The 16,499-nt window shown below is 49.2% G+C and overlaps 4 protein-coding genes and 1 long non-coding RNA gene across 6 annotated transcripts; 1 reads left to right on the top strand and 4 right to left on the bottom strand.

The window, feature by feature from the left end:
* The first annotated feature begins 2,593 nt into the window (after positions 1–2,593).
* Positions 2,594–5,190, top strand: LOC120706446 (translation initiation factor IF-2-like). The gene is made up of 2 exons (XM_039991108.1): positions 2,594–3,250; positions 4,687–5,190. Exons 1-2 carry the CDS (start codon positions 2,798–2,800, stop codon positions 4,843–4,845), a joined length of 612 nt encoding a protein of 203 aa, XP_039847042.1. The 5' UTR covers positions 2,594–2,797; the 3' UTR covers positions 4,846–5,190.
* A 49-nt stretch (positions 5,191–5,239) lies between these two features.
* Positions 5,240–6,424, bottom strand: LOC120655131 (non-specific lipid transfer protein GPI-anchored 7-like). Its single transcript, XM_039932849.1, has 3 exons — positions 6,227–6,424; positions 5,730–5,970; positions 5,240–5,586 (listed from the first exon to the last, which is right to left on the bottom strand). Exons 1-3 carry the CDS (start codon positions 6,422–6,424, stop codon positions 5,444–5,446), a joined length of 582 nt encoding a protein of 193 aa, XP_039788783.1. The 3' UTR covers positions 5,240–5,443.
* A 1,594-nt stretch (positions 6,425–8,018) lies between these two features.
* On the bottom strand, positions 8,019–11,958 carry LOC120706425 (14-3-3-like protein GF14-E). 2 transcript variants are annotated; one of them, XM_039991075.1, is made up of 6 exons: positions 11,821–11,958; positions 9,572–10,022; positions 9,404–9,482; positions 9,153–9,275; positions 8,541–8,657; positions 8,019–8,445 (listed from the first exon to the last, which is right to left on the bottom strand). In XM_039991075.1, exons 2-6 carry the CDS (start codon positions 9,979–9,981, stop codon positions 8,386–8,388), a joined length of 789 nt encoding a protein of 262 aa, XP_039847009.1. In that variant the 5' UTR covers positions 9,982–10,022; positions 11,821–11,958; the 3' UTR covers positions 8,019–8,385. The 2 variants fall into 2 exon arrangements, with proteins under 2 accessions (XP_039847009.1, XP_039847017.1); XM_039991083.1 differs by having other exon boundaries at positions 9,572–11,568; positions 11,821–11,890.
* On the bottom strand, positions 8,029–11,920 carry LOC120706436 (F-box protein GID2-like). Its single transcript, XM_039991096.1, has 6 exons — positions 11,821–11,920; positions 9,572–11,568; positions 9,404–9,482; positions 9,153–9,275; positions 8,541–8,657; positions 8,029–8,445 (listed from the first exon to the last, which is right to left on the bottom strand). The coding sequence occupies exon 2, from the start codon at positions 11,493–11,495 to the stop codon at positions 10,797–10,799; it is 699 nt and encodes a 232-aa protein (XP_039847030.1). The 5' UTR covers positions 11,496–11,568; positions 11,821–11,920; the 3' UTR covers positions 8,029–8,445; positions 8,541–8,657; positions 9,153–9,275; positions 9,404–9,482; positions 9,572–10,796.
* A 939-nt stretch (positions 11,959–12,897) lies between the features above and the next one.
* On the bottom strand, positions 12,898–13,272 carry LOC120656962. The gene is made up of 2 exons (XR_005668047.1): positions 13,150–13,272; positions 12,898–13,028 (listed from the first exon to the last, which is right to left on the bottom strand). It is a non-coding gene; the product is annotated as an uncharacterized LOC120656962 (long non-coding RNA).
* Positions 13,273–16,499: the final 3,227 nt, after the last annotated feature.

Below are 16,499 nucleotides of genomic sequence, written 5' to 3'. Positions count from 1 at the left end.
AGAAATAGCGAGTAACTTTTAAGTTCATTGGAATCACACCTAGCATGAAGCCATTTACATTGGTCTGACAAGGAAAAATGCATGAGTGCGTGTGTTGGGGGGGGGGGGGGGGAGCGTGTGTGTAGTACACACAAACTGTCTGATTAATTTTGTTTGGTATCTGATTTTTTTTTCTTCAGCCTTAACATTTATTGTTCTCCTTGCCAACAGGTGGGATCCCAGAACCGCCGGCAGAAACTTCAGGGGAGTCGATCCCTCCTACATCAACTAGGGGCAGGAGTTCATCAACCCCTTCAACATGTCGCACGAACCGGCCTTCCCCATCGACTTCCAGTGGCCGCCAGTGCCAAGTGCTCCGCACTACACCTATGCTCCACACATGGTGGCCATCCATCCAGCGAAACTCTACTGGGGGGTGTTTGACATTAGAAGGCACCCGCCATCTAGGGGCAACATCACCCACCCTGATGGCACCCCGCTGCAGTTGCCGCAGCGGCCGGCAACTTTGAGCAGCCGCCGCCGGCACCGGAGCAGCCCGTGACGCAGTCGCTGCTGCCGCCGGCGCTGGAGCTGCTCGAGACACCGCCATAGCCACCGGCACCGGAGCATCTCGAGACTCCGCCGCTGCCACCACAGGAGCCATCTGCACAGACGTTCTGCTGGCCGCCGACCACGGAGGAGAATGCCACCATCAAAGTCGGGTTGTACAGGCCCAGCACCAGGAACAGGCTACCCGTGTTCAAGGAGATCTTCCCCGACGACAACGCACACCAGGCCCCTCCTCTTCCACTTCCTGCTCCGCCGTGCCCGTGACATGGATCGTCGTTTCGGCCTGTAAATCCCTGTCTGTTGTAATTGTACCGACCTGTATCCCTGTCTCTGCAAGTCGTCGCACCGGATGGTGACGATGGTAAGTGAACTAGCTCTCGAACTTCCTTGGCCCCCGCCAAGGCGCCGTGGTGAGCACCGGTTGTCTGTTTGAACCTTTGAGTTGCGTCTGCGTCGGATTCCTCTGCAAACATGATCGCTTGTGGAGCTTGGAACGAAGGTGTCGAAGGACATGTAGTCGTAGTTGGTTGGTGCGTGTACTCTGTCCATCCATCAAACCTATTGGGAAATATAGGAATTGCTGCTTGGGTTTTGCGTTGCAATTTCAGTTTTGCTTGATGATTGCGTGTCGAATCCATAGCTGCCTTCGTTTTATTTCTGCCATGTTTGACATCTTTCTCTGAGTGTCACACGCACACACAACGCAAGACACGTGGCACATCTACACGGCACACATGCGCAACACACACGCAGATACACACGTGCTCGCACACGACCAGACGCGACACACACACACACACACACACACACACACACACACACACACACACACACACACACACACACACACACTGCACACATGCGCGACACACACGCAGATACACATGTGCGCGCATGACACACACACACACACAAGATAAGCACGCGCACGTCACACGAATAGCTGTCAGGTATGCACAGAGTAACAAGTCATTGTAGATAAAGAGAGACCGGAGTACATACATCGCACATGTGCGTAACACCGTTTTTACAGAAACACAGGGCCAATCAAGGCAACATGTGCTCTGCTTAGAGCTCCGACTCGTTGAAGGATGACGATGTTGCTCCCCTCACTTCTCTTTCCATGGCGCCCCCATGGCCTTCGCCGCCGTCTGCTCCATCGTCTCCTTGCAAGACTAGGCCATCGTCCACGTTGTCCATTTCAACGCCTTCCTCGCATGTTTGGAGCAACCTGCCAAAGCCCCACCGTCGGTCCTCATCATTTCTCTCTACCCTAGGAACGTTGTCACCCTCGAACAGATCATGGCTGCCCCTGATCTCACCAAATAGTCAGGGGCGTCCTTGGACTCCGGGCTATACGACCACACAGGGCCTCCAAATTTGAAGGACCCCAAAATATAAAGTATAGTACCTTAGTAATATATAAGGCTTCGATTTTATTAATTTGCAGTTAAATTCATAGCAAAACGAGGTCCAAATTGTAACTAGAAGTTACAACATATTTTGGATTGTCCATCGCCCGACTCTTAGGCTTCCGCTCGCCGGCCGCGGCGGTGCTCGACTCGATCATCGACACCGAAGGCAAAACCGACACCGCTTCCTCTCCTATTGCGCACTGACAGTGACACTCGTGCCTCAGCCTCGCTGAGGGGGAGCCGACTCGTTTTTCTGATTTGAAAAGAATCACTTATAAATGTTTAGACATTAATCAAATTTCTATTAATATATAAATTGTATGTAATACAATTATCTGAATCTAATATCCGTCGTAACTATCCGACCGGATATCCACGTTCAGATGGATATTACCCTTCTCTTATCCGAATTCGACATCCAAATCCGTATCCAATATTTTAAAAATGTGAATATCTAAAAATAATATTTAAATCATTATCGGAACCCTAGTCAAAAAATAATTTATACCATTCATGCTCACGGCCTCAAGCCGGACAAGACAAGCCGGTGCGGTCGCCATCCGCGGCGGAAAGCCAGGAGAGGAGAGGGGCCCCACCTCCCGAGCCCAAACAAGCAGCCGAGCCAAGCCAGTGCGGTCTTGTGCCGTGGTTTGACTGGCCGCGACGCGACCGACCAATCCCCCACCTCGGCGAAGCGGCCAGGCCAACCGGCAGCGAGCCAGCCAGCCACCACCACCACCAGCCATGCTCGCCCGCCGCCGCGGGTGAGGCGAGGCGGGCTGGGCCCTTCCGAGAGACGCGACGCCGTCCCCCGCGTCGCGCGCGCCGCCGGCATGGATCCGGCGTCCGAGGAGCTCGAGCGCCGCAGCCGCTACCTCAGCTCGCTCATCCGCCGCACCAAGCTCGGCGCCGCCCCGGCCCCCGCTCCTCTTCCCGTGCCGGAGCCCGAGGCCGCGGCGGCAGCGGAACCGAACCCGGAGCCGGAGCCTGCCGTCGGGAGGCGTGGGGAGGCCAAGCCGGCGCTGGCGGCGGTGGAGGAGAAGGAGAAGGAGAAGGAGAAGCGGGAGGTCGGAGGGGAGGGCGGCGGCGCCAAAGGGAAAGAGATCAAGGCGAAAGTTGAGGGGGGTCTGAAGGAGGAGGAGGGCGGCGTCAGGAAGTTGTCGGTGCGGGTGCGGGCGGCCGACATGGCCCTGCCGCTGCAGCGCCGCGCCATCCGGCTCGCCTACGAGGCCATCGCCGCCATGCCGCGCCTCGACAGCAAGCGCCTTGCGCTCGCGCTCAAGAAGGTACGCCACCGCACAAGCAGCGACCGCTAGTTAATTTCCGCCTTTCTCTTGGGATTGGCACGTAGTACGGCATACCATGTGTCTCTGGCTGTGTGCAGAGAATGCGGCCGTGCAGACGCTGATAGTGATACGAATGTAGATGTGGATTGGGGCAGGTGTTACTAATGTTGGTGTTGTACTAGGAGCAGGAATGTGGCTACTCCCCACATTGGCTACTCATAACTCATAAACAGACTTTGTTGGGTCATTGGAAGGGGGTCTAAAATCAGAGATCCAGTTTTCACATTCACTTGGTTCGATTCCACTGAGATGAAATGGGACTCCTAGAGGTGCTTGTGTGAGAATGGCGTTATGGGTTCTGGTTTTAGTGATTAAAAAATTAGATTTATAGGCAGACATGGAGTCACATGTCTGATTGTGCTGCTAGTGTCTTCACAGCCTAATTCATTGGCTCCTTCACTTGGTTATGACCTGAAAAGAAGAAAAAGGGTAGACACTGGTACAGGAAGCTAATCATGGATTGCATTTTAGGCTACCTTTAGTTAGTAAAGATGCACAATTGTGACGCGGCATCTATTTGAACAATTGAAAGGGACATGTTGAGGACACTGACAATGTCGACATTTCCTTCAGTTAGAGATGTTCATTTGGTCCCAACCTTGATATTGTTACTTAGCTCCATGCACCACAAATGCAACTGTTACATCTGGATCTAGGTAGGTATCCATATCTGTTTGTGTGGGCCTGCTGCATTCAGTATATATTAACTGTGGAGCTAACTGATAGATTAGCTCCATGTACAATTGTACACACACAAGACTAGCTGATCTTATGAATAGTCTCATCTGGATGACTTGTTAGCATATTATGCTGTAGTTGTATCATGAAACAATCTTAGGGCCTTTAAGTCACCATTTTGTGGAATCATTAAGGGCTCCTTTTATGAAACGCTGCTCTTGCGGCCTTGTTGGAGTGATGCTTTTATAAGAGGATGTGGAATCCCTAAAGGACAAATGCTGAAATCAGAGCACATTGGCAATTCCTGATAGTTCTAGTCACACCCGGCATCATCAAATTTTCCCCTCTGAATGTTCTCGTTTAATATGGTCAGGCACAAGAAAGACAAGAATAAGGGAGAATATGCTAACTTGTTGTATCTGTGTATCTCTTTTATAATGTGGCGTGATAATACTAACTATTACTCTGACTATTAGTTTCATGTAACCTGCAAGCATGCTGAATGAAGTAAGTCTGGGTCCTATAACGTCATCCATGTAGTCTGCACAGGATATATGTTCCAGAACATTGGTTGTGCATATTAACTGATTTTTTTAACCCAGGAATTTGGTATAAAATTACTCAGCAACTGTACAAAAAGAATTTTCCATGATGTATATAAGTTATAACTTATAACTGAATGTACTTCCATCTTGCAGGAATTTGACACAGCATATGGCCCTGCTTGGCATTGCATTGTTGGAACAAGCTTTGGTTCCTATGTGACTCACTCGTTGGGAGGTTTCTTGTACTTCTCAGTGGATAAGGCCTATATTCTTCTCTTCAGAACCGCTGTTGAGCCATTAGGCCATCCATGATGAGGGGCCATGAGCCAGTCTACTAGCTAGTGTACTCTGTATTCCGCATTTAACTGCAGAAGGTTTAAGGAGAGTAGAACAATAATCGCCCTCCATGCAAATATGTAGGAACCAACCTGTTCATCTGTTGTAACCATCTTCATGTACTATGCACTAATCTGTCATGTGAACCTTAACATTAGCTTTCGGGCTGTTACTTGACTCAGTTCTTCGGTGCGAGGGAAATTTCTTTCGCCTGTGATGTCCAGTAACCTTGTTCGCTTTGGAATTAGTATATAATCTTGAGCTTGTAACCTGTGGTGGCAAACCTGGTTCTATGGAGTACTGGAGTCTGAAGTTATTTTCTCAATTATTCTACATCTATTCTGATAAGAATCAAAGGCATATATTTACATATGATCTGCATTGACATCACGGTTGATTTTGTGTGTGCGCGCGACCATTTTGCTCAGTTAATAGGCATTGTGCGTTTACATCTATATACTACAACAGATACTATCTGTGTCTATTAACTAACTGAGGTGATAAAATCAATAGCTGCACGGATCATTCTGCAGGTAGCAAAAAAAAGATTAGGAAGAGATCATCCCCAAAAAGCCTAGAATACCGCAGCCATTAGCACCATTTGGCCCAAAACCACCGATGCGGCCACGCGCCAGACGCTCCAGAACTCGCTGCTCCTCGGCGAGGCGCCGTGCTGGTGGTGGTGCGTCCCGGCGGGGGGCGGCGGCGCTTCCACGACTGCATTGCGTGCATCCGCCACCACACGCACGAGCATTCAAGCGTCAGACGCCATGGATCGCTGCACCCCCGCACCCGGCAACAGGTGATCGGGGGATGGCTAATAAACGCAACGGCGGCGGCCGGGGCTGCGAAGAACTGACCTGGCTCGTGGGCGGCGGTGGCCCCGGCGCGGCAGCCGACGGGCAGGCCGCAGCGCGCGGGGAGGCGGAACATCTGGTCCCGGGTGACGTTGAAGGTGCTGAGCAGCTCCTGGTCGGCGAAGAGGCTGCAGAGGCACGGCATCTCCGCCGCGGCGGCGTTGTGCATGGCGGTGCAGCACGTCTGCGAGGGGTGCTTGGCCGTCTTGAGGTACGCCGTGCAGGGGAGCAGGTCCTCCAGGCACTGCACGTGCTCCGCGGGCACGCCGTCGGGGGCGCCCGCCGAGCCCGGGGCGCCGCCGGCCAGGCGGGAGGAGGCGGCGGCGCCGGCGGCGGCGAGGACGAGGATGAGGAGGTGGACGAGGAGCGCGCACCGACGCATCGTCGTCGTCGCTGGCGCGGGACGATCACGGGCGCCCACGGACGGGGCGTGCGAGTGACGATGCGAGGTTCAGGGAGCTGGGAGATCTGCTGGGCCCCGCCCGTTTGACTTGTCAAACCCCCTGCCTGCGCGCGCGCTGCCCCTGGCCAGCCACGACGTTACTTCTGGCAAAGACGGTGATGGCAGAGATCACAATCGCGTAGCCAAATGCAGATAATTTTTGCCTTTTTGGAGTCGGGTAAACAATGGCGCCCGTCCAGAAAAAGAACGAAGCCGGGGACTCGTCCGGCTCGATTATGGATGGCAACGGGGCCATCCCCGCCGGGGATCTGCAGAACGTTCTGCTCCCCGCTAGAGTAAAATCTCCCCGTTCCCATCCCCGTCCCCACTCGCGGGGAAGGATTTTTCCCGTCCCCGTCCCCGAGCGGGGATTGCGTACCCGACGGGGCCTCTTACCCCGATAGATCCCCGAAGATTTCGAGCACAAAGGACTGAGGAAGAAGGGGAGTCACGGGCTCACGGCGGATCCCCCAGCTGCCATCTCCCTCGACGCGGAGGGGGAGGGGGCTCCCAACGCCGCGCCGGGAAAGCCAGATCTGGCCGGCCCTCCCCTTCTCCCCGGCATGGCTGAGCTCGAGGAGGCTTCACCACGGCCGCGCCTCCGCTCGCTGCGCCGGCCCGTGTGCGCGGCCGCCGGCCAGACATCTCCCTGCCACCGCTGCAGCTGCTGCTGCAGATCTTGGGGCAAGGGAGAGAGAAGAGAGAGAAAGAGAGAGCAGGGAGGGTGCGCCGCGGGAGAAGGGCGGGACGAGGAGGGCTCGCCGGCGCCTAGACCATCGAGGGAGAAGAGAGGAGGGCTCGCCGGCGCCTGGACCATCGAGGGAGCAGAGCTCGGGGCAAGGCCTGGGACTGGGAGAGAGGATGAGGCTCGGCGACCACCGGGAGAGAGACGAGGCGTTGAGTCAACGAGGATGAGGCACCAGGGCAGAGAGCGGATAAGGCACCGGGGGAGGTCGTGGTGGTTGTGAATGGATGAGTCAAGTGGGCTGCCGTTGCTCCTTGGGCCAAACTGGGCCAAATTGTGACAATCAGACAATGCAGACCTTTAAACGGATCTTGACGGGGATCGGGGACGGGGAGCCATGGAACGTTCCCATCCCCGTTCCACCCGACGGGGATCACTTTTGAACCATTAAGCTCCCCGCGGGGAGCAGAATATCCTCGTTTTAATCCCCTAATGGATGAAATCCCCATCGGGGATCGGGGACCCGTTGCCATCCCTAGGCTCGATGCCACCACCACCATCACCACTCGGCGGGGATGCCGCTTCGGAACCTAGCGCTAGCGCACGTGCCGACGTCGTGTCCGTGCACGCGCGCCACGAGCACGCCGCGGACTACTGCATCGTCGCCAACGGCACGGAGGTCTTTTGCGACGGTAAGCCCGTGGAGGCAGGAGGACGAGGAGGGGGCTCGACGGCTTCGGCTACGACGACGTCGGCGGGATGCGCAAGCGCAAGCAGATCATGGAGCTCGTCGACCTGCCGCACAGGCACACGCGGCTGTTCAAGTACATCGGCGTGAAGCCCCCAAGAGCATCCTCGTCTACGGGCCTCCGCGTGCCGTGGCGAACGAGACGGGCGCCGTCTTCCTCTTGCATCAACAGGCCGGAGATCATGTCCAAGATGGCCGGGGAGAAGCGGAGAGCGAGAGCAACCTGCTGAGTTCGAGGAGGCCGAAAATAACGCGCCCTCCATCATCTTCATCGACGAGCTCGTGTCGCGCCTGCTCACCCCTCATGGCTCATGGATGGGCTCTAGGCGCGCATGCACGCCATCATCATGGTAATCGTGGTTAAAAAAAACACTGCCAGGGCAGAGGCCTGAACATTCATCCAGCATCACAACTAGATGGCAAAAACTATTTCAGTTCAAGGGCATCATGCATGCACATTGACGGAAACACATCAAAATCAATCAACAATAGAAAAGACACGAACATGGAGACAAAAGAAACAGGTAGACCAACCTACAAATACAAAGTAACGCCAATGATTCGAACAAATAAAGGCTCCCTCAACCAAGTGTAGCTTGACGACACCTGCCAAGCAGCATGGTACTTGCAAGCCTTTCTACCACAGCACAGAAGGGAGTCACCAATTTCCAGCTATCACAAGCAGCAATACAACCTATATGGACGAAATCAGAACCCAGAGCACATGACAGATTCGCTAGGAGACCGAACACTGAAATGTAGTTTTTGGGGACATGGATCATCTTTACTGCCCATCTCCAGACTCGCCCTTGGGAGCCTCCTTGATTTCTTCGGCGGCATCCTCCTAGAGCCAAGCAATGGAATTTGAATATATAGATTGACCCCAAGGGGAAAAAAAATAGGATGTGAGTGGGAAATATGCTAGGACGAAGGAGATACCGAGATGTCTGAAGTCCACAGGGTCAAGTTATCACGCAGAAGCTGCATGATCAGAGTGCTGTCCTTGTAGGATTCCTCGCTCAGGGTATCCAGCTCCGAGATGGCCTCATCAAAAGCCTGGCACAATTAAAGCAGAATGTTTAGGACTGGTATAAAGCTCAATTACATTGGAAAAGGACAGCTGCTGAGTTTTCAAAAAGATTAAGGGGGAAAAGGAGGGCATACTCAATGGCTCAATGCCAAATCTTAACTGGATCAAGAAAATTCACTCAACATAAGAACGCATGGTAACTAATCTTATGATTGCAGAATTTTATAAAAAAAATGGTGGTTACAAATGTTATTTAGTTTATCATGATGCCCTATCACATATCTTCATTGCTAGTTCAGATCCACAAATCATTCGTTGCTCAGTGCTCACATATAAACAATATTTTACAAGCTTTAATCAAAACTAGTGCAATGCATCAGTCCATACTTTCATAAGGATTGCAATCCTTAGGAAAGTATCATCAGGCTCATTACTCCACATAGCTAACATTCAGTCCATACTTTCATAAAGATTGGTAGGAGAAGCAGTACACAGTTATGTAGTGTATCCAGAAATCAAACCTGCTTAGCAAGACTGCAAGCACGATCAGGAGAGTTGAGGATCTCATAATAAAATACTGAGAAGTTGAGCGCCAGCCCGAGCCTAATAGGATGAGTGGGGGCCAACTCTGCCAGGGCAATATCCTGAAAGATTTAGCAGAAAAGGAATTAGCAACACAATACACTGAATGATAAATTGGATATATGAAAAACACTATGCCCCAGCCAACAAAATTTAATATTAGGACTGCAATGCAGGAGAAGAAAATAACCTGAGCTGCTTTGTATGCCACCATGGTGTTCTCAGCTGCATCCTTCCTCTCAGATCCAGTTTTAAACTCCGCAAGGTACCTGTTACACAAATTCAACCAAAATGATACAACAATCCAGCAACATAGGATTTACGGAAATTTGAAATGCCAATAGCACTATTGTAATACCTGTAGTAGTCACCCTTCATCTTGAGGTAGAAGACCTTGGACTCTGGAGCCGTGGATGAGGGGACAAGGTGGGAATCAAGGAGCTTGAGAATTCCATCACATATCTTGGTGAGTTCAACTTCTATCTTGCTACGGTAGTCCTTGATAAGAGTGACACGGTCCTCATTGCCACGTCCCTCTTCCTTCTGCTCAATGGAGGATATGATGCGCCATGAGGCACGTCGGGCTCCAATGACATTTTTGTAAGCAACTGACAGAAGGTTGCGCTCCTCCACAGTAAGCTCCTCAGAATCAACTGCCTTAGCCACCTTCTCCATGAACTCAACCATCTCTTCATACCTCTCAGCCTGCTCTGCAAGCTTGGCCATGTAAACGTTTTCCTCACGGGAAAGCTCAGCAGGCAGCGACATCTTCACTGTTTATGGTTTCTAACAGTTCACCAAAGGTCAAACTGGAGGATTGAAGGGGAGAAAAAAAACTTTGGTGAGTTGAACGCTAATTACCACACCAAAAAGAAACAACAGTGAAGCAATTTGTAAACTTTACATCTTACAAAAAAATCACAATTTTACCTAAAAAGGATAAAATATCAGGAATGAAGATCAAAATTCTGAAGACGCAAATTGAGAGAAAAAATAAATCAACTTAAGAAACAGATTGATCCATCTGAAATGAACTACATGATCCCACACAACTGTAAAGCATCATGTTGGCTTAATAAACCTAACAGTAGGATGAAAAAAAAACAGAACCAAACTGAACTTTTAGTAGCAGAAAACAACACATCAGCTATTTCCCAAATTATAAAGTTATTATGCTTAAACATACCCTCTCTACCAAAGCATGCCCTCTGACTCATGGGGATTTAGAAAGTACAAGGCACGACAGCACAAAGACGTCTGCTGCTCTCGTGGCATATATATTTCAAGGAAACTTTACACGTTATCTGATCTTGTGTAATTTAGCAGGTACATATCACATAGACTAGGTAGCTATCAAAGGAACTACTGCAACCCCCTTCAATCCCATCTCATGCAGTTTATCTGCCTCCACATCAGTGCATACACACCTATCTTAGTCTTTTTCATCCACCAATCAAGGGATACCATCACAATCTAACTGCCACAAATGTAGTAAAGAACCATGATCTGGCCAACTGATATTGCATAAACAGCTTGTGGTGATGCTGCTTCGGAAGTAGGCTCATTATTTTTCACGAACTTCATCACCCACACTGACCACCTCCATTCCTATCTTTATCGTTATCCTTGTCCTTCTTAGGAGGAGGACCATTAGGCATCTTCAGAAAGTACGAGGTCGAGAGCAGGGACAGTGAGACTTGGACCTGATCGCGGCCCAGTCTCACCGGTACCTGCCCCCTCCGTTGCCTAGGTGGCACACCTGCAGCACGGCGCTGGACCGGAAGGATGTAGAGCTCGTACAAGCGGCGAAAGCCGCCGAACGAGAGCACGACCATGCGAAGTATCTGCTCGGATAACCCAAGGTTTGGCCACTCCCGCACGCACGCCGCCTCCCACAGTCGCTCGTCCCGCGCGAGCTGCCGCCAGCCCCGGCTCACGCATCCCGCGGTCGCCAGCGTCCGCGCCCCCGCTCGCATCAGCACCTCGAACACCAGGTCTTCCCCGAGATCCGGCACCCTCGCCTCCTCGCTCCCTTCTCCTGCATCAGCGCCCGGCGGCAGCTGCGCGCCCTCTCTTGCATCCGGCGCCGACTGCTCCCGCTGCGGTGGAGCCTCCGCCGACGCGGACGAGGGCGAGCACTCCCCCGCCCCGCTGGAGCTGGAGGACGGCTCCTCCGTCCGCTGCTTCTTACTCGGCTCGCCAGAGCCGCCACCCCCCGTGGCAGCGGCGGCCGGTGCCTCGTGGTCTTCGCCCCCGCCCGACGAATCCGAGCGGCACTTCATGGCTGGAGAATCGAGGGAGCTTAGACCCCTTGCTCGTGGATCAGCCGCTGCTTGCGAGGCGGAGCGGATGAACCTGCGGGAAGCAGGGCAGTTTATCTATCTACACTGGGAATGATTTGAGCTCCACAGCATCAGGACTAGAACTACCCCCGATTCCCCCCAAACCCCGACGAGCAACCAGCGCAGATTCAGCCGGTTAAGCTCGAGGAAGCTCAAAACACACCAGATCTGGCTCGATCGCGCTACCAGTGCGCCGAATCTAGGGTTCGATTGAGAAATTCTAAAGGAGCAGCGGAGGAATTTGAGGGGGGTGTAGTAGTTTTACCTCGCCGCCGCCGCTGCTGGTTTGCCCTTTTCGAATCGAGGGGGGGAATGCCTCTCCGCGCTTTCAGCTTTCTGTTCCCAGCTCTCGCCACGGGCGGTATAAGAAGACAGCCTCCCTCCAATGGGACGTCGACACGCGTCCCTACCAGACGACACGCCACGGGCCCGGGCATCCTGGTCCCACGATGTCATGGAGGGCTGGGTGAATGATTAGTAGTGGGTAGGCCCTACCAACGTATCGGCGAGAGCTTTGGGTCGGTGGGGCCCAGGAGGCCTGGACGCGTCTGGCTGCAACCGGGCCAGGATGCTCAGTGGTGGGCCCTACAGTCCAGCTGCTCAGTGGGTGCTGTGACGCCGTCACGCGCCGGAAGGCGACAGCCGACAAGCTAGAAAACGGCGTCGTGCCCAGCGTCCATGTCCATGGGGCCACGAGGCCACGACGGCTGCCGACTGCTTGTCTCCGGAGACTGTGTTCGGCTGGCTGACGCCGGTAGTTAGTGCTGATTTTTTGTTTCAGAAAAATCCTGTTCGCTGGTGTTGGTGGCTGGTATTGGTTTTGTGTGAGAGAGAAACACTGTTGGCTGGATGCAACGAAGATGCAGCGAACAGCCGAGGAGTTGGCATGATCACTGTGGGTGGGCCAGAGGGGCAGACCAGCACAGAGAGGTCTGATCAAACAAGGCCTGGTTTTGCTGCACCACTGATTTGTGGGGGCCCATACCAGCCCAATAATTTCTGGCCGGCTCAGCTCCGATTTTCTTGCTTCTTGTATTGCTTTATTATTTTAATTAGTAAGGTGCACGTGCAGCACACACGTGTTTTAAAAAAACCAAATAAAAGAATTGTGTTACAAAAAAATATGTATTCATAGCCACATCTACTATTAACTTGTGGATACAATATTACATTGTTCGATACAAATTTACCCAAAATGAAAATTTTGAGATATACAGATCATATGGATATGACTATACATACATGCAACCCATTAAAAACATCGCAAGAATTATATAGGAGGGTAAAGATAAGAATACAATATTTGCATTGGTCATATCTTGATTGTAGTATATCTTTTTTTCAGAAAATCCACATATGAATGCCACATCTAACATACATATTATAAAAAATTTAATGATGCAGAATCTTCACAGTATGTCGCCAGAATTTAATTTCCAACTCATATCCCATTTATGATGGACTCCGGTGTCACTGCAAACGATTAAAGTTCCATTAAGTAAAAAAAAACCAATAAGATTGGCCCTTTGAATTTATAATGTATTATTGATAACCAATAACATCTACACTAAAAAGGATACATCATATGAGATACCTTCATTTTGAAGACCGTAGAATATCTCTGAAAACAATATTTTTGGTTCTCCTGCCGGTGGGATCAAGATCTTTGTTAGGTTTAGCTAGCATCCATGTAGTTGAACGTGAAACACCTCTTGATAAGGCAACATATAGCTGTCCATGAGAGAAAACAGGCTCTGGAAGATATATCCCAACATTTGGTATAGTTTGACCCTGAGCTTTATTTATAGTCATTCCAAAACTGAGTCGTATTGGAAATTGTTTCCTCTTGAACTTGAAAGGTAGTGAAATATCCTCTGATGGAGACAAAGGAATCCTTGGTATAAAAACTCGATTTCTAGCATGATGTCCATTTACAATTTCACAATCAATTGCATTGTCCTCAAAAGTCTTCACTATAAGTCGAGTTCCATTGCATAGTCCATGATGAGGATCCAGATTTTGAAGAAGTATGATAGGACAGTTCTTCTTAATTTTAAGCTCATGCGGAGGAAGACCATTTGGAGTAATTGAGTTCAGAAAATCAAGAGAATAGTTATTAGTTGAGTCATCATCTACAAAATCATGACTGTAGTAAACCTTTTCTTCTCCAGAAAACTTTGCAATCATCATCACGTTGAGGCTATCAACATACTCATTTCTTGTTGACAAGATAGCACGCTCATGCATGTAACTGACGGAGGTGCAGTTGTTAGCTAGATCAGGAAACACATGATCAATGAGAGTATCAATAGACTGATCATCATTATACTCAAGCATAATGTCATCTGGTAGATCCACATAATCATTTGGGAATATCTTTTCTGTTCCATCACTAATTCTTAATAGAAACTGCGAGAACCATACATCATTCTGAGCCCTCATGTTCTGCTTCAGCCGTATTATCTTGATATCATCCCATATATAGGATTGAAGTAAGGTAGTGTCACAAATTTGTGCTCTAGTACCTCTAGGAACAATAGGTAGAACTTGTCTGAATTCCCTCCAAATACCATTATTTTACCACCAAACGGTAAATCACATCCTGTAATATCCCGTAACGATCTGTCAAATGTTTCCACAGCCTGCCTTCGTGTCATCGCAACCTCATCCCATATAATTAAAGACGTCTCACGTAATAGTGCTGCAGTACCACTTTGTTTAGTAAAGTTGCAAACAGAATTATCTTGGAGTTTTATGGGAATTTTGAACCCCGAATGAGCCGTACGACCACCAAGCATGATGGATGCTGCAATACAGGATGTAGCTGTAGCCACTGCGATGCGGTCCGTAGATCGAACTTTGGCCAAAAGAGCCCTGTAAAGATATGTCTTGCCGGTCCCACCAAGACCATCCACAAAGAAAACTTTTCCTTTATTTCTGATGACATGATCAAAAATTTCGTTAAAACCTTCCATTTGTTCAGTATTGAGAGACTCGGCTAATTTAATATCTTCATCAGATACAATAATTTTCCTCTCCTCAGTTAGTTCCCTATAATAATCTCTATTTGTCTCACATCATTGCAAATAAAGTTGGGAAAATATATTACCAGACTGATGCATATGTGGCGGGCCGTAATTTCTAATGTCTTTACCCATCGAGGAGAGAATATCCGCGATGTCCCTAAGGACAAATTGTTCAACACTTGAAGAATTTCCATGAACACGCACATAGTCCTCAGCCATTGATTCAAAATGTTTATCCCAGAGGGTACGAATGTTTGTGTACTCGCAGAAAACTATAATAGTGGCAAACATTCTTCTGAGAGCACATGGCATCTGAAAAGCTACTGCTTCGCTAAGTGCATTGTCGAGTGACCTATCTGTTTCAACAAGACCAAGTTTCTCACAACATTCTCTAAAAGTAGGACTCACCACACCACAAACTGTTCTGATTGATATGAATGATGTTGGACCTCGAACATGGTTTAGAAGAACTCGAAGATAGAATCTTTCGCCCTTAGACGGGTACGCATACACCAACCTTCCAATCTGGTAACTTCTTTTTCTAGTAGACCAAACTTTTTTGGACTTGTTCCATGTATAATGTTCTGGAAATTCCCTATATAAGTATCTTCGAGCATTTGGATCTTCACTGTTCATTATGAAGAATTCTGTTAGCATCGATCTTTGGTTCCTAGCGCATTCCAGCACATCTTCAAGGTTGTCGTCATCATTGAATGGGACCATGTGCATGCCAGGAAGGTGAATTTGCATCTGTAAAACATGGGGATACATAGAAAATATTGGAAACCTATAGAGCCGGTATACTGCTTCAATAGACATTATACACAGTGCTTTCCTGTACTGTTTAATTTCATTTATCTCTATCTCTCCATTCTGGTCTTGATTCGCAACTGCGAATGATGCACAGTCCGTGCCCTTGTATACATATTTATAAAGATACTTGCAACCTTTGATACTGCTTGAAACTTCAACATTGATGTGGCAATTATATCTCATCAGAAGTGTTGGATTATATGGTACAACCCATCTATTATCCAACCATTTCTTACGCACAAATACCTTGTGACCATCATTCCGTCTTCTGTATATAGGATATGCGTCCTTTCCTTGCTCCGTGGTCTCACTGAACTGTTTAGGGTATCTGAAACGGCATGTACCATCCTGCATGCAACCACAATTTCTGTTAAGAACACCACAAGGGTCATTCATCTTATATTTGCAGACAAGTTCATGGAGAAGAGGGTATTTCTTTGGGTTTTTTGTCTGCTGGACATCCTGAAACGGTGGCTTTGTGTACAACACACTCCACACTTTGATTTAGTCTCATGGGCACTACAAAAATGTGGTTTTGTATGAAGCACACCACCTCCCTTAAATTAGTCTTTCTCAGTTTGGGAAGCTACAGGTTGCCTAGTAAAAAGACTGAAATGCCCATGACCATGTAATACACCAAAATCTGGGACTGTAGTAAAATATCACGTTTTTAATATATTGGACAAGTGCAATATCAAACCGCACCAACTGACTATATAAGTGTAGTCACACACATAATATTTTCTTACACAACATAACATGTCACAAAATAAGTGACCATCATGTCACTAATCTTAATCTTAGTATGGAATATGTGACCATCATGTCACTAATCTTAGTCTTCACATCTCAAATTACATTAATGGGTACCCTACATTAATTTAGCATGCCAAAAGGCTTTATGCAGTTTGCTTGCACACAAAAGCATACATATCAGAACTGCATAAGATGCTCTAGCGCCATTCTACCATGCACCTCAGCCTCCTCCATTGCAATTTTCTTAGCTCGGCGGTAAAAGATAACAAGGATTAGGGGAAAAAATCAGGATATTAGTCAAAGAAAATTGTGTAGGTATTTACCTTCGAGTTAGTGCTCTAGGACTACA

This window comes from Panicum virgatum, chromosome 1K (genome assembly GCF_016808335.1).
Source record: "Panicum virgatum strain AP13 chromosome 1K, P.virgatum_v5, whole genome shotgun sequence".
Lineage (NCBI taxonomy): Eukaryota > Viridiplantae > Streptophyta > Magnoliopsida > Poales > Poaceae > Panicum > Panicum virgatum.
This window is presented reverse-complemented; position numbering and strand designations above follow the sequence as displayed.

Coding starts and splice junctions, on each gene's coding strand:
- LOC120706446 (XM_039991108.1), top strand. CDS start 2,798: ATGGATCCGGCGTCCGAGGAGCTCGAGCGCCGCAGCCGCTACCTCAGC. Junction 3,251..4,686: donor TTGCGCTCGCGCTCAAGAAG/GTACGCCACCGC, acceptor TCCATCTTGCAG/GAATTTGACACAGCATATGG.
- LOC120655131 (XM_039932849.1), bottom strand. CDS start 6,424: ATGGCCCCGTTGCCATCCATAATCGAGCCGGACGAGTCCCCGGCTTCG. Junction 5,971..6,226: donor AGCGCGCGCGCAGGCAGGGG/GTTTGACAAGTC, acceptor GAGCACGTGCAG/TGCCTGGAGGACCTGCTCCC. Junction 5,587..5,729: donor CACCGCCGCCCACGAGCCAG/GTCAGTTCTTCG, acceptor CACGCAATGCAG/TCGTGGAAGCGCCGCCGCCC.
- LOC120706425 (XM_039991075.1), bottom strand. CDS start 9,981: ATGTCGCTGCCTGCTGAGCTTTCCCGTGAGGAAAACGTTTACATGGCC. Junction 8,658..9,152: donor CTTGCAGTCTTGCTAAGCAG/GTTTGATTTCTG, acceptor TAATTGTGCCAG/GCTTTTGATGAGGCCATCTC. Junction 8,446..8,540: donor TGTGGACTTCAGACATCTCG/GTATCTCCTTCG, acceptor GCTTGGCTCTAG/GAGGATGCCGCCGAAGAAAT.
- LOC120706436 (XM_039991096.1), bottom strand. CDS start 11,495: ATGAAGTGCCGCTCGGATTCGTCGGGCGGGGGCGAAGACCACGAGGCA.